General features: G+C 45.0%; 1 protein-coding gene across 1 annotated transcript in view; it reads left to right on the forward strand.

Annotated features, from left to right (window-relative positions):
• The first annotated feature begins 1,529 nt into the window (after positions 1-1,529).
• Positions 1,530-16,780, forward strand: part of FOXO1 (forkhead box O1) — a 96,387-nt gene continuing 81,136 nt past the window's right edge. Inside the window, exon 1 of the mRNA XM_013049291.2 lies at positions 1,530-2,630. Within this exon, the coding sequence (XP_012904745.2) occupies positions 1,980-2,630 (651 nt within the window). The 5' untranslated portion in view covers positions 1,530-1,979. The remainder of the gene's footprint in view (positions 2,631-16,780) is intronic.

Below are 16,780 nucleotides of genomic sequence, written 5' to 3' on the forward strand. Positions count from 1 at the left end.
ATCGGACTCATCCCATGACCCTAAGACCATGACCCCAGCGGAAGGCAGAGGTTTAATCCACTGAGCCCTCATTTTGCACAAGATATTTAAGACTCTGTCAATCTTCCAACCTGAGGGATCCCATCCCGAGGAAAGGAAATGCCTTCCATATTCTTCCTAAAAAACCAAACCAAACCAACCAAACAAAAAAAAAACCCTGTTTCTTGAAAACTGCTTCTTTTGCTCCGTAGCACACAGGAACACTGTCTTCCTACTTTTGGCCCCACTGATCTCCACAGGACCGGGAGCCCAAACGTGGGGTTGGGTGAGTGATGGGCTTACTGACACTCGAGGCGAACAGTTTAGAGGAAACTGGGTTTGGGGCAGGGCTGAGCCCCAAGGCTTTCGTCTTACCCTTTGGGCGCTTTTACTTCTCGACCGACACCTTGCCAATTCCATCTTCCACAGCAAGGAAATAACAAGCAAATAGTGGAAGTGTATTAGGGGTAAGTAATAAAGTGACGAGGTTCTGTCTACATGCTCTTCTCTGATTCCTCCCCCGCCGCCCCTGGATTATTAGAGTCTGAGGTTCCCGCCGAGGGGAAGATGTTCCCACAGAGGGAATGAGGTCTAGGATGCTTGAGTCTGGGTGTGCATGTGAAATAGGATTGTCTTCGGCCGCGCTGAGTCCCCTCTCCCTCATTTCTAGCCTTTTAGGTCAAGAATGGAGTGAACCCAGCTGGCGGCTGGTGGGCTGGACGCCTGGCCCTCGGCCAGAGGAAACCGCAGAGGCTCCGCTTGGGGTCGCGGACAGGTGGGTTCCGGGCTCGGAGGCGTGGGGAGGGCGGCCGCCGCGCGGACTCCACCGCCGGGACCCTGGTGCGGGGGGAGGTTTGCTGTGCAGCCCGCGTGGGGGCTGGAGAATTTGACAGGTCGCAGGGAAAGAGAACAAAAAACAAACACAAAACCCACCGATTTCCCCACGTTTCTCTGCAAAAGAATCGTGGGTGGAGCCGAAAAGGGGGGCGACTGAATAGAATTCCGCGAGGCCACCTCCGCCGCCCACCTAGCGCCTGGCGGAGCGAGGAGCGTTCCCCCGGCCCCCGCCCCGCCCCACGCTGGGCCCCGAGAGGAGGTCGAGGCGAAGCAAGACACTCGTTCCACTCGAGCTTCCCGAGTACTCGGCTTTGCTCCTCAGTAGTAAACAAAGTGTCGCCGCCGCCTCCACGCTGGTTTGCCTCCTAGCAATCAAAACACTGAGAGGGCGAGAGACTCACAGAAACACTTGAGAATTACCAGAAAATAAACACAGAGATCCAAAAAAAAAAAAAAGAAAAAGGAGAGAGAGAGAAAGAAAGAGAGAGAGAGAGAGAGAGAGAGAGAGTGAAAGAGAAAAACACCCCACTACCCCCCACCAAACCACTGCCGCCTCCCGGTGGAAAACCGGCCCCCGCCCAGGCGGGCGACCATTGGCTGCCTGGGCGGCGGCGCCGCGCGCTCATTGGTAGCGCGCGCTGTCCGTCAGGGGCGGGCCGGCGCGCGCGCCGCCGCGGGCGGGGGGCGGCGGCAGATCCCGTAAGTCGGGCGGCAGCGTAGTCGCTGCAGCCGCCGCCGCCGCCGCCGCCACATTCAACAGGCAGCAGCGCCGCGGTCGCGCCGCGGGGAGAGCGAGCGGCCCGCTGCGTCCGTCCGTCCTCCTGTCTGCGGGCCCTGTCAGCAGGAGTACGACGCCGACCGCTGTCCGGCCCAGTGACTCTGGCCTGCAGTCCTGCGGGTGCAGCGGACCTGGAAGAGCCTAGATGTTGATGGACCCGCGAAGTTAAGTTCTGGGCTCGCGCTTCCACTCCGTCGCGCCTTCCTCCCGGTTTTCGTCGGCCCGAGGCACGGACCTCGCCCCCCCAAATCTCGGACCGGCTCTTCGCACCCCCTCCCCCTCGGCCCCGTGTGGTGCGCTCGACCCCTTTGGTTCTCCCGCGGCTGGGGGAGGGGTGGGGGTCACCATGGCCGAAGCGCCCCAGGTGGTGGAGATCGACCCGGACTTCGAGCCGCTGCCGCGGCCGCGCTCGTGCACCTGGCCGCTGCCCAGGCCGGAGTTTAGCCAGTCCAACTCGGCCACCTCCAGCCCGGCGCCGTCGGGCGGCGCGGCCGCGAACCCCGACGCCGCCGCGGGCCTGCCCTCGGCCTCGGCGGCCGCTGTCAACGCTGACTTCATGAGCAACCTGAGCCTGCTGGAGGAGCCCGGGGACTTCCCGCAGGCGCCCGGCTCCGTGGCGGCGGCCGCAGCGGCGGCCGCAGCGGTGGCGGCGGCGGCGGCCGCTGCTGCTGCCACCGGGGGTCTTTGCGGGGACTTCCAGAGCCCGGAGGCGGGCTGCCTGCACCCGGCGCCGCCGCAGCCTCCGCCGCCTGGGCCGCTGTCTCAGCACCCGCCGGTGCCCCCAGCCGCCGCCGGGCCGCTTGCCGGGCAGCCGCGAAAGAGCAGCTCGTCCCGCCGCAACGCGTGGGGCAACCTGTCCTACGCCGACCTCATCACCAAGGCCATCGAGAGCTCAGCGGAGAAGCGGCTCACGCTGTCGCAGATCTACGAGTGGATGGTCAAGAGCGTGCCCTACTTCAAGGATAAGGGTGACAGCAACAGCTCGGCGGGCTGGAAGGTGAGTGGCCTCGGGGCGCAAGGCTGGACGGAGCGAGGGGGCGCGGGGAGCCCTGCCTCCACCCGAGGTCGTGGTGGGGCACATGACGGGGCGACTGTGGAAGTTTGCTTGCCCTCAAAGTGCAAGGCATGCGGGCGGCGCGTGCAGAGAGAGCGCGAGAAGTGGCAGAAGTGAGTGGTGGGCTTGCCCGGGACCCGTCGGGGGACAGGAGTAAGTGTGTGTGAGCGCGCTCAAGTGAGAGTTCGAGTGGGACGGGGAAGGGGGCTCACTTGGGAATTAGGAGTGAAAAAAGTACAGTAAGAAGTGGACATCAGAGAAGGCAGAAAAGTTCGCCGGTGGGGGGAGGAAGGGGTTCACTGGGGTCTGCTCCCCCACGACTGGAGGGGACTCGTGCCATTACTCCTTTTCCTCCAGGACCTTGGGGGGTGAGGGCGGCTCCTCTCGGTCTCCTGCGGTGCGCGTCCCACCAGCTTTGGGCTACGCAGCAGAGCAGTTTCCGCCGCGCTGGGCGGAGGAGGGTGCGGCGGGGCTCTTCGGGGGCCCCGCCGCCCAAGCACCGAGCTGTAGGTGGAGGGGACAGACAGGTCGCCAGCCGGCCCCTGGGGGCAGGCAGCGCAGTTTTTGGAGGCCGGTGTGCATTTTGCTTTGTTTTTATTTTATCCGAAGTGGCCGCGAGTGCAGGGGGCCAGGCGAGCCGAGCTGGAGGTAGTGCATCCGACACGTGCGAAGAGGCGGCCACCGCTTGCGGAGCGCGGGCGCTGGGCCGCGCGGGGAGAGCTAAAGTTCAAGTGTGACCCTCGGCGGGGGCGGGGGCGGGGGCGGGAGCTGGAGCTGCGACGGAGAGGGAGGGGCCGCAGGCGTAGGAAGAGAGCGCCTTTAAAGGGCCAGCGCGCGCCCCGCGGCGGTGCGCAGCTCCCGGCCCGGCCGCGGGGCTGCGTGGCCGGCGCTCCTCTGCGCAAGAAATGCCCCCAAACTTGGCCTCGCCCCTGCTCCGAGGCCTTTAATTAGGCATGGAGAGGCTGCTCTGGGTGACGAGAGTTGGAGATGTGTGTACCTTCTCTCTCGCTTTGCCACCTCAGTGTTACCGAGCGTGGAAGTACAGACGTGGCAGGGGTCTTTGTGACAAGTGTTTCGGGCGAGTGGGAGTGGAGGTGCGCGTGAAAGGAATGTGTGGGGACGTCCTGCTTCAATAGAGGACTATAGATGAGGCGCCTCTGGTTCTTTTTTAGTTTTCAGAGAGAGGAGACTCAGGTTCTCAGGGCCGGGACAGGTACTTCCCTACTTGCGGGTCGAAAAGACCCGGGGGCTCTCAGGACAGGCTGTGGGCAGGCTTACCGGTGGTCCGTTCGCAGTGTGGCCTTCTGAAGCTGACGGTTTCTCAGTGTCGCAGGTGAAGGGATCGATACGAAAGTTAAGTTGAGAACTTCCTCATCCCTTATCCTGACTGTGTAGCATAATCAAGATTGATCTTTGCTACGCAGTTGGTTACAACACGATGGTTTTACATATGCTGTCATGTTTGTGGTTAATGTGTGTCAAAAAGGTTAACTTACTCATATCTCATTGAAGTTCCTGGAGGAGGAGCCAGGATTTTATTTTTTTCCAACGTGTGTTTTAGAGTAAAAGTAACCACTTACAATCTCATTCCTAGGCATTACGTGCAGTTTTACTGTTTCAAAAAGCTTGGTATGTATTCTTTCAAGTCACAAAATCCAGATCCAGTTTTACTTAACATTTGAGTTTAAGTATTTGACTTGCTCATCTGGCAACCCTGCTTGAGCTATTTATTATAAAGTATTTGCCATTAAATTTTTTTTTTTTTTTGAACATTGAAAGTACCGTGTGTACTTAAACCATTCTTTTATGTCCTTGGAAATGGATACAATCTACTTAAGTTTGCTGGAGTGCTTTCCTTCAAAGATGGAGAAGGGCATTGTTTGGGGATTATATTTAGTTTTGCCTCTCATAGGGTCTTAAATCAGAGTATTCTTCTTAAACTAGGAGTATAACCTAGACTTTTAAGATTAAGTGCTTTTTTAAAAAAAATAGATATTAAGGCCAAATCAAAGCCCCAAACTTTTTTTTATTAGGTTCTTTCTTGTTATAATTTTTTTTTTTTACCTAAATGGAATTCTAATTTTTTCTTTAAAAATATACTTATTGTAGGTAGAAGATCCATCAAGTGATAGTAAGAATTGTTACTATCTGTTCAGAATTGGAGGCCCAGTGACAGCTCCTGGTGGAAACCAAGTGGGGCATTGGGAGGGAGTGGGCTGCTGTTCTCAAGTTTCAGGTGTAGTGAGAGTCCGTTGGTACAAGTCAGATTACAGCAAGTGCATTTTCACTTTGAGTAAAAGGATATTTTAAGAAGAAAAGAAACAACCTTAAGTATTCTAACTCATAACTGGTCTTCTGGTTAGAGTTTTCATAAAAATGAGTTAGTTGTTAAAACCAAGTTTCTCAGATTTGAAAGACTCATCTGTTACAGATTCATAAAAGGGACACATTTTACTATGACTTTTAGCTTAAAAAAGAAATCGAATTCTAAAATGCAAATCAACCCAAACCTAACTTTTAGAACTGAGGAGAGGCTGGTTTGGAACTAAATATTTCCTGTGATTTACTACTGGGAATTAGACTGAATCTTTAATTAAATGCAGTTTCTTGTGCTTTAACTTCCTGGGGCCTGCCAGAGATTTTGAAAGCCATTTGCATAGGACAGAATAGTTGAAAAGCTGATAAAGAGTTCATAAACTTCTAGTTCCTTAGACACTAGTTGTATTTGTGGGATGTGCATTTTATGTTTGTAGGGATGGTATATTACATCTGTTTTACACTTGCTTTGTTATTGGCCATAAGTGTCATAAGGTTACATCAAAGTGGAAGCTAAAACTTGGAAAACCCGGGATCTTTTAAAGCATGTACAGTATTTATAAATAGTGAAACTTCATTTCCATGACCTGTCCCCCTCCCCCACCCTCCCACCCACAGAGAGCTTTCTAGAGCTTGGGAAGTAGTATTGTGAGCTCTGGTTCCACTTCCCCTCCCCCCTTTTAATGGCAGTTTTAAGTTGACTCTTGTTTTTTGTTTTGACATTATTTGGAACACCTGGGTTAAAAGAATGTTTCAACAATAAGACTTGATACCTAAAGAAAATTTTAAATTGTTTTATATATCTCAGATATTTGGTTTGGAATGACTTTTCTTAATTTAGCCTATGAACTGACAGTACTTTAAAAAAATTTTTTTATTTTAAAATTCACATTTTGGAGGTGAGTGATTTAAATCCTACAGAGTCCTTGGCACAGGGATGACAGATGTTTTCTTGCTGCATACTCACATTTGACTTAAAGAATGGCCTCTTGGTGAGGCTAATTTCAGCTTATTACTGAAGTTACCTTAAAGAAAACCTTGTTTTACAGTGGAGTGACAATTTCCGTATATGTATTTGGGGAAGGGAGCATGAGGTAAGAGAATTAAAAATGAGTAGGGGAATTAATGCAGCAAAATTGATAAGCATATTTGCTGAAGACTGAAAAAGGTGTGTGGGACTAATGGGACAGTTCTTACGGCTGGTACTTTTTTCCCAGAAATTCCAAAATTGGTGTCGGTGTCAAGTGTGAATCCCTTCATTGGTGATTATCAGAATTTTATTTTTATTTTACCTATGTTTTTATGGCAGGTCCTTGGGAGAGATGTGGCCAGAGTGGCGACTTCTATTTTTGTTTGTGCCCCCCCCCCCATTTTATTTTCTCAGAGTGGCAAATATTTGGATACTGGAAAGAAGACATTTTTAATTCTCATGTAAATTTTTAAAAAAGGTTAAAGTACATTGAGACCCTTTTCCCCCTGCCCCACAATAACTTAGAAGCTATTACATTAGCAGTGGGCACAAATACGGCTAGATACCATATACTGCACAGAGAATCTTTTAAGGGACATATAAACTGGGGGGTGGGGATGGAATACTCAGTGGTGAGTTAGAATCCCTGATAGCTTGAAAGTGTTTTGCCTATTTTTGTGCGTTACCATCCGAGCTCCCTAAACTACTATTCTGTATGATTTTCTAAGACAGCAGCTGTCTGTATTTGCCTGGAATTTCTTTGGAGAGCCTGAATTATTTGCATTTTTCTAGAACACTCTGCCCTTGGAAACTACCCAGTAAACTGGCATCATGGGAATTTAATCAGCTGTTTTTTTTTTCCTCCCCCCGTATGTGCCATAACTTTGGGGCTTCCTGGAATCCTTTTGGAGAAGCACTGTAAACCCAGTGGTGACTGGCGAGGGCAAAGGAGTATTTAGTTGTACAGAGCATTGGAACATTGAGTAGAGTGGATCTAGCCTTGGTTCTTTCAACATTTGCCTTGGCCTTCATAATAACAACTTGTAGAGACCTGCCCTTGGCCCAGCGTCGAGGACCTCCTTTGGGTCAGATAACTACCTTTTCTTGCTGTGTACAAGATTCTGAAGTTAGTATGGGTTCCTTCTCAGTTGTCAGAGGATTGGATGAACTTGGAAAGTTTTTATTTTGTTGTCTAAGGGGTGAGGGCTTGTGTTCCAATGAATATGCTGTATATAAGAGCACTAAAGTTTGGAGGAATTCACCCTTTTTGCTAAATTCCTGATAAGGACTAACAGAACTCATGTCAGTGGTGCAGAAATTCTTTGCAGAGAATTACTGCTTGTTATCTGTGGTCTTCTAAGGAACATATGAAATGTGAAAATGGATTTTTATATATTAGTGATTTCACATGGTTCAGGTTTTTAATAAACCACCCTCTTCATGGCATCCCACTTTATTCCACTCAGTCTATGTATGGTTTATAAACTTGTGGGGTAAGCACTGCAATTACTGAGACTTGATTTGAATTATTCTTGCCACTTGGAAGGCTTTTTGGGGGGATGCTTTTCTCCCCCCTCTTTTTCTTTTTTATTCATCCTTGTATAGCTTTGACATAAGCTCTTAAGAAGAGCGAACTAGTTTTGATATTATGCCAAATAAGATCAGAAAGCTAAATTTGCTGTCCCTTTCCAGTTTATTATGTAGTGAATTTTCACCTTAATGCATTACTTTAAATAAGGACAGAAATTCAACAAGTGTCCTTTATTTCAGGCTGTATTTATTACAGGAAAAAAAAAAAGTGAGGTAGAGCTGTGTGATGAGCTTCTGTAGCCCCCAGTTTTTGGTTTCTGATGATTGCTGAAGCTTGCCGTCTTTTTATGGTCAGAGGTCACTAAAGCTGACAGGGGAGTGTCCAGGTCTTCCCCTTTTGCAGTTTTCCATTGACCACCCAGTCCATTCTGACTGGGCACTCAGTTATATGGACAGTATGGCTTCTCCTCCAGTTGGTTCACTTATTTATAATTTTTTTCTTCTATGCTCAAACCTAAAGATACCCCAGGACAAGGTGCAGACTTTTTCTCATTTTTTCCCCCCTAGATAATTTAACCCCTCTATTGTCCTGGTCTCCAGTTACTTAAAGGCCATAAATGTCCCACTTTCACCTCAAATTGAACATTTAAACCCAAGCATGCTGTATTTCCTCTTACTCTGAGATGAGGTTCCCATCTTGAGTTTCCGGATTTGGTTAGTGGTCTAGTTAGTTAACCATTTACCTAGTTTTCAGACTTGGACGTCCTCTTCAGCACACTTTTTTCATGCTGTTCAGTGCCCAGAGTATCTCCCCTCTTCTTTCTTAGTCTGCTGAGACATTGACTTCCTGATCCCTACCTGTTACAGGTTAGGTCTCTTCTTTAAGTTCTAAAAAACCATCATGTCCCCAGGACTTGGATCATTTTGTGCCTTTACTGGAGGTTTTGAAAATTTTGCTTAGTATGCAAAGTTCACACATCTGTTTGCCAACTTCCAGTCTTGGTTCCTGCCTGAAGGCATTTTTGCCTTCTCATAGTGAATGCCTGGTGATCTCTTGATTTCATGCTGCTTTGTATTATAACTTAACTTTAATGCCTGCAGTTATATTGTAAATATATGGTTGGGAAAAAGTTTTTCTTGAACTACGGATCTTTTCTATTTTAGCTTTCTGTGTTTTCACAATGTGATAATGTTTATATTAGTATAACTATAAAGTTCTGTGATGGTTTTATTTTCTGGAGATGGTCACAGTATCTTATTTTTTCTCCATTTGTTGTATGATTATTGGATTATTGGTGTAACGAATGTTTACAGGATGTTGTATTAGATGTATCTGAATGATAGAAAAATGATTTAAACATGGATCCTGTAGGGATATATGAGGTATGACAAGTAAGTAACTATATAATACACTGTAGAAAGGGTTATGTGCCTTCAAGAAAAACTGAGTTCTGTGTTGGCTATTGAGATGGACCTTGAAAATGGGATGTTAGTCTCCCATGATTTCATTATAAAATTTTCAAATGTTAAGCAAAGTTGAAAGAATTCTACATTGAACACCTGTATACCTGCCATCTAGTTTCTATGACTAACATTTTATTGTACTTGCTTCACTGTGTATCTGTTGTTGGCACATCCATTTTTCTATCCATCATGTTATTATGCTTTTAAAGATTCCATTTATTTATTAGAGCACAAGAAGAGGGAGAAGCAGGCTTGCCAGTGAGTGGGGAGCCCGATGTGGGGCTCAGTCCCAGGTCTCTGGGACCATAACCTGAGCTGAAGGCAGACACTTAGCTGACGGAGCCACCTGGGTGCCTCCCATCAGATTATTTTTTAAATTGATTTTCTAAATGATGGTTTGGCATTCATAAAGGCATGCAAATAGGGGAGCATCAGTTTCTCTGAGTGATATGTAAAACCTAGGAAGTTTGAAAAAGTATAGGTAGACTATTGTCAGATTGAAATTGGACTTGGTATATAGTATGAAAATAATGTTACAGAGGTGCCTGGGTGGCTCAGTCATTAAGTGTCTGCCTTTGGCTCAGGTCGTGACCCCAGAGTCCTGGGATAGAGCCCCACATTGGCATTGGGCTCCCTGCTCAGCAGGAAGCCTGCTTCTTCCTCTCCCACTCACCCTGCTTGTGTTCCCTCTCTCACCGTGTCTTCTATCAAATAAATAAATAAAATATTAAAAAAAAAATCCTCTTGGGGCCCCTGGGTGACTCAGTGGGTTAAGGCCTCAGCCTTTGGCTCAGGTCATGATCTCAGGGTCCTGGGATTGAGCCCTGCATCGGGCTTTCTGCTCAGCAGGGAGCCTGCTTCCTCCTTTCTCTCTTCGCCTGCCTCTCTGCCTATTTGTGATTTGTCAAATAAATAAATAGAATCTTTAAAAAAAAATCCTCTTAAAAAAGTTATAGATTAAATTTTTCTATGAAATTATATTTTTTAATAAAATAAGAAATTATGAAAATATGGTCACATTTTTAGTTCTTAAAATTCAATTTCTTCGGGGGCACCTGGGCGGCTCAGTCGTTAAGTGTCTGCTTCAGCTTGGGTCATGATTCCAGAGTCCTGCTATGGAGCCCTGCATCTGGCTCCCTGCATAGAAGGAAGCCTGCTTCTTCCTCTCCCGCTCCTGCTGTTTTGTGTTCCTTCTCTTGCTGTGTCTTTGTCAAATAAATAAATAAAAACTTTTAAAAAATCCAATTTCTTAGAGATGCTCATATAAATATAGAAACCCATGGAATGCAAATAAAGACAAGGTATTACATTTGGTTTAAAATTCATACATAGAATTTGGTGATGGAACACATTATATAATTAATTTAATATGAATAGTAGGCATGGGACTCCTGGGTGGTACAGTCAGTTAAGTGTCTGACTCTTGGTTTTTGTTTGTTTTTTTAATATTTTATTTATTTATTTGACAGAGAGAGACCTTGAGAGGGGGAACACAAGCAGGGGGTGAGGGCGAGGGAGAAGCAGACTCACAGTGGAGCAGGGAGCTCACTGCCAGGCTCAATCCCAGGATCTTGGATCACAACCCGAGGCAAAGACAGATGCTTAACAACTGAGCCACCCAGGTGCCCCAAGTGTCTGACTCTTGAAACAGACTCTTGGTTTCAGCTGGGTTCATAATTTGAGGAGAAATCTTAGGCTCTCAGGATCGTGTCTGTCTGGCTCTGTGCTCAGGGCAGAGTCTGTTTGGGATTCTCTTCTTCTGTACCCCTTCCCTGTGCCCCCCGCTAAAAAAATAAGAAAAGTATATGAACAGTAGGCATTTACATAATATTTAGCTTTTTGTTTGGTCTGCTCTTTAAAACTAATATTTAGGGGCTGCCTGGCTGGCTCAGTATGGTGGAGCGTGTAATTCCTGATCTCATGGTGGTGAATTTGCGCCCCACCTTGGGGGTAGAGTTTATTTAAAACAAAAAAACAAAAACCTGAACTTCATACTTTTGTGTCCTGGGAGAGTGATTTAAACAAGGAAAGCTCATTGTTGTTGGTTTTATCTTTTTAAAATATTTTACTTACTTAATAGAGAGAGTGAGAGAGAGAAGACGAGCGGTGGCAAAGGCAGAGGGAGAAGCAGATTCCCAGGTCATGGGATCATGACTGGAGCCAAAGGCAGATGCCCAGCTGATTGAGCCAACTAGGTACACCGCACCCCCCACCTCTTTTTCAAAGATTTTACTCATCCATTTCAGAGAGAGCAAGAATGAGGAGGGGGGGAAGGGTTAGAGAGAGAGAGAACCATACACCCCCCACCCCCCACCTTGTGCTGAGCAGGAAGCCCAACACAGGCCTCAGGCCTCACCCCGCCCTGATCCCAGGACCCAGAGATAATGATCTGAGCTGAAGGCAGATGCCCAACTGACTGAGCCACCCAGGTGCTCCAGAAAGCTCATTGTTACATATTATTATTATTATTATTTTAAATGAGAAATCCTAAAGCTGGAGTTAGCAATCTCAAAATATACCTAGGGCAATTGTGAGGCAAAGTTATATTGGCTTAAAAAGATGCCTTAAAATTTACATCAGTTCTAGTATTGCATTAGCGAAATACTAGAAATTCTTGAGAGCTTTCTCATTTTAATATGTTTATCCCCGGGGGAGGGGGGGGCTGGGTGGCTCAGTGGATTAAAGCCTCTACCTTTGGCTCAGGTAGTGATCCTGCTTCCTCTGCTCTCTCTGCCTGCCTCTCTGCCTCTCTGCCTACTTGTGATCTCTGTCAAATAAATAAATAAAATCTTAAAAAAAAAAAAAGTCTTTACCCACTGACCTTAGTATAGGATGAAGGTAATAATGAGAGACTTCAGTGGGTCCAAAGGGAGTTAAATTTTGATGTGCTAAACCTAAAAGTGATATCAGGCAGACAGACATGGAACTGAGTGCATCCTGAATCCTTGTGTGAGTGAGCCTGGCTAGCTCATGGAGAACTTAAAGATCTATGCAGTATAAAATGTACTCAGTTATAGCAATTGGCACAAATTTACACCTATTAGAACTTATTAGCCATGTTAGAAATAACAAGTGTTGAAGAAATGCAGAAGGCTATTTTAGTATTATATACATACCTGTGGTAGCAGACAGCATATCATTTAAAAGGTACCTTGCTTTGGGGAGTGAGGGACAGGGAATCAAAAACAAAGAGCTCACTACTATGAGGTTTTATTAAATGTGTAAGTTACATTCCACGTGGACAAAATAGCTTTCGTAGCACACCAGGATACACTTGTGAGATCAAGTGAGGTTCAGAATTGTAGCTCATCTTTGGTCTTTTCATTCTGTAAGTTGAGAGAGATGTAAAATACCTTCATCCTTTAACTTGTGTCTTATCTTAGTTGTGATCACGAAGGACAGCAATGTGGGGTCTTAGCTCCTAAGAGGAGAGGCAGAGTCAATTTGTAGATCTGTGGGAGGGCAGGTCATTTTTTTCCAAGGTAGCTTATCCCTACTGACACTAAGTCACAGGAGTTCTTGAATTCTTAGGGATGGTGGATGGCACATTTCTCCAGAAGAGAATGCCACTTCTAAAGCCTGTGGTGCATTGGTGTGCAACTGTAGTGATGTTGGGATGTGTGCTCTTATCTCCTACAACCCATGCTCCTTGTACACTCTCCTGTTGGCCATGTATGTGGGAGTCCCCAGGCTGCCACCTTTGTGAGTGTGGCTGGTTCCCACATCTCTGTATGGACTTTTGAGACCTGAAAACAGAATCTTTTTCAGCCTTGAAAAAGATTTCAGCCTTACCTTCTCCCCCTAGTTGATGCTGGTTTTAATTACAGTGTGTCACTTTGTGTGGCTTAAGTTAGGAACTGATCCTGATGCTAAATCCTGTGACCTTAATGGCTGTGGAGATGCTGCTTACCTCTTCTGATTAAAGGAGAGCTGTTATGCAAAAGAGGGTGGGAAGAAGGGGTGGCCTGTATTCTTTTGTTGGATTAAACACATTTCTTGGATAAACAGAGTTTTCTTAATTGCCATTCCTCATGAATCTAGAAAATGGGTCATAGTTTCCTGAATCTCTTCTTTTTATTGTACCAACTCTGATAAACATCAGAGTTGAGAAAAAATGTTTTTCTCCTTATAACGGGGATCCCGAAGTTGTTACAGAGCTGCCTGTGCACTGCTGGTGAGAGGCCTCCAATTACTGGTTTTCTGAGTTAACAGTCTGAAAGTAGCTCAAGGAACCTGACTTCAGGAAGGGGAGGGGACCTCAGTGGTTGCATTTTATAACTGCAGTAGAAAAGTCTTGAAGAGCAGGATTAACCCTCTCAGTTTTACTTGGACTCCAGCTAAGAGAGAGGCCTAATGAAGGAAGGAGGAAGAGGAGAACCAGCATGGATTCTTTGGGCAGATAAAGATCTTTTCATTTCAGTATCTCGCAAATGGTTATCTGAGGCCGGGAGGCACCTACCATTTAGCTTTGCTTCCCTTGTTCCTCCCTGTGCAACACCCTCCACCCCACAAGTTTTCCTTTTTTTTTTTTTTTTTGTAGTCTTTGTGCCCACCATGGATGGGGCTTGGGCTCACAAACCCTAGTTCAAGAGTCGCATGCTCTACTGACTGAGCCATATAGGCGCCCCCAGTTTTCCTTTTTTTAATCTAGAAAATTAGTGCTTTTCCTCTACCAGTTTCATGCTGCAGAAAGCCTGCCATGCAGGTGTCTTTAGAGAGGAATCTTGTTGTCTAGGTGAGAAATCCCTGCATATAGAATGGGAGAATACATACAGCCTGCATACAGAATGGATTTCAGATCCAGTTTGAAGAGAAATTAAAATGAATTGCATAATTCCTAGGGTTGTAAATATTGTGTCCTTCAAAGCTTGAAAACAAAATAACCACATATGTATTTGGGAATGGTCTGTACAAGTACATATCAAATACCTTAGACAGTTTGGTTGCTTGGAAGCAAGGTCAAAGGAAATGGTTTGCATATGGTTTAGCTAGAGGCTCTTATTTTGGCAGATTCTTGAGGTAGTGATAAGTCAAAATGTGGATGTTATTGTACTATTTTGACATGAAAGGAATTTTTTTTACCTGTTGTTCTCATATAACCTTAAATGTAGGGTTGCATCAGGATAAATCAGTCAAATTTTTTTTCAGAGATGATGTAGTTTCTTGAATTTGGGACTTGTAATTTGCAGAATCATCAATTTGTCACACCAGTGAAGTTTCAATGTCCAGTTCAGCCCACCATACTGTGATTTGAATGTAGGAGAAACCCACCTACCTGAAGGCAATTGTTACATCACCTGTCTGCATCTGGAACCTCTCTGTCTCTCAGTCTGAGGGGCCAGCTCTGAAGTGGGGGGAGGAGAACTTGCCAAACTTGTAAATACTACCTAAGGTTGTTTGTGTACTGGGTACCAAGCTGGTTGCATCTCTCTAAATTTGAATGTAAACCTTTTTTCTCTGGATGGGTAGATATGCATGCCATCTTGAAATTTACATGCAGTGAATGTGAAAGCTTCCTGTGGACATCCTGCTGACTTTTATGTAATCTGTGGCACTGAATTGGTTTCTCCTTTCTTTTTAATGTCCCATTATAACATTTGCATATACTGAATGTGAAAGATTCCTACACCTCTGTTACTGGTTTGTCTTAAATGGCTTCTTAAACCTCTTAGAATTCATAAAATAGAATTGATTATATAGAGCCTAGATTTATGTCTATTATATATATTTGCATTAACAGGTGGCAAATTTGTGTATTTGGCGGGGAGGGGGGGGAATGGTATGTATATGACACTGATTTCAAACACAGTATTTGATGGCTTTACATTTTAGAAGAGATCACCAAATGGTTTTTATTGCTATTTTCTGAAGTATTGGGGAAAGTTAAAAAAATAAACACTAAGGAAAGGTGTTAGGGTTAAAAATTCCGGTAATTAGTTGTGTCTTGATGTGATTTACATCATCTTTTTTGGTTCTGTAATGGGTACTTCCCCAGCTATGATCTCAGTGCTTTCTAGTAGCACTGTAATACTATATCCTAGTATTCCTGGATATTTCCTTAAGGTGCTTTGTATTTCATGAAATGCTGTTTGATATCTTTGAATAGTTACATAGAGGACATTCTAAAAACAAACAAACAAACCCTCCACAAAACCCCCAGAGCACAAGAAAGCAGATTTAGAATTACCAAAAAAGAAATTTTAGAATCATGGCTGCATGGTTGTAACAGCTTTCATAAGCTTACACTTTGATGTTTAGATGGGTCCTGTGTATTTGGGGGCTAGTCCCCACACTGTCTGTTTTCACTTTTTCAGAGACAGACCTTCTGTATGATCCTTTTAGCCTGTGATGTTTAACTCAGAAGTAAATATTCTGGAATCATCTTTCCAGGTTAGTTGGGTTTCAAGCCATTTAATAAGAAGTTTGAATATTGTCATTGCATTCCTTAGTGTAATTGCTTTATTTTTGCTTTATTTTGAGCTAAAGGTAGAGGTTGTGGGAGAGAGATACAGGATAAAATGGAGAGAATATTATAGTGATACATATGTAGCTCACATTACTTGTTCATTCTGCTCTGCAGACTAAGGGAAGGTGCATGTTTGTGAGTCAGTTTCAGAATTCATTACCATTGGATGGCATGGTTTATAAATTATATTTCTAAGAAATATAAAATTATATTTTCTTTAAAAACACTAAAATAATGGCTATTGTGCCATGTGATTCTGTTGAACAGTGTAAATGACCTTGGGTTATATCATTTGCTGAATTCATTCGTAGAAAGACCCTTTTTAATTTCTTTTGCGATGAAATTTTGGAGACATTTTAATCAAAGACAAGCTGTTGAAGGCTATGGTTCTTAGACTAACCATGACTTCCGCCTGTGTTTGTATAAAAGGAAAGAAGAGAAAAAAGGAAAACCTCTGTAGTCACGGAAGTCAAGAGCTGAGGTCATTCTCCTTCGATTGACAGCTCGGGGCCTCCAGTTAAGCTCTTTCACACTTCCCACCCCCATTTGTGTTTCAGATAACTTTTAAAGAGGACCGGGAGAAAGAGTAAAGGTGTCAGAGGCATAAAGTGAAAACTTTAAACATCTCAGATTTTAAGGTACTGCATCAGAGGAATTCCTTTCCTGATAAAATTCTTTTTGTGATCCTTAACTGTGAATATTACATCTGGGATTTGAAATGGAGAGCCCTCCTTTAGTTACATGCCTTTTTAAGCTGAGACTGTTTTAGGGACTCACTTAAATAAAAAAAAAAATGACATTGAATTTTATTAAACAAACTTTGGAGTCTTGTGACTTGCCTTTTGCACAAAGCGCATCTCTCCTGGTGAGGTCGGCCTGCTCCCTCAGGCTATTTTGTTACTCTGGCTTGAAACAAGTGAGCAGCGGCTTTCCTGCAGACCTTCGCAGGGCTAGTCCTGTCAGGGGCACACTGATAAGAGCTTAATGACTTGTTAGACCGTATTTATTTTGCAGATGAGCTTGGAGGTCGCCAGGACTGCATGCGCGTGTAGGCTTAAAAACTTCTGAATTTAATGCCTCTTCCATCTTTACTCAGGTTATAGTTTTTGAATTTTAGTTATTCGTTCTAGCTATAAATATATTAGTAGTATTTTTCTTTGGCCAAATATGGGGTATGACCTTTGACATCCTGCTTGGCTGTGCCTGGGAATTTAACATCCTTCAGTTTAGATGGAATTCCCTTGCTTTGTTTCCTGTGATAGTGTGGGGAATACACATTTTGGCTCTTTCAACCAGTGGTGGAGGAAGACAGGAAAAAAATAAAAATTGAACCACACAAAGAGGATC

This window comes from Mustela putorius, unplaced genomic scaffold (genome assembly GCF_011764305.1).
Source record: "Mustela putorius furo isolate JIRA1106 unplaced genomic scaffold, ASM1176430v1.1 tig00004013_pilon_pilon_pilon, whole genome shotgun sequence".
NCBI classification, from domain to species: domain Eukaryota; kingdom Metazoa; phylum Chordata; class Mammalia; order Carnivora; family Mustelidae; genus Mustela; species Mustela putorius.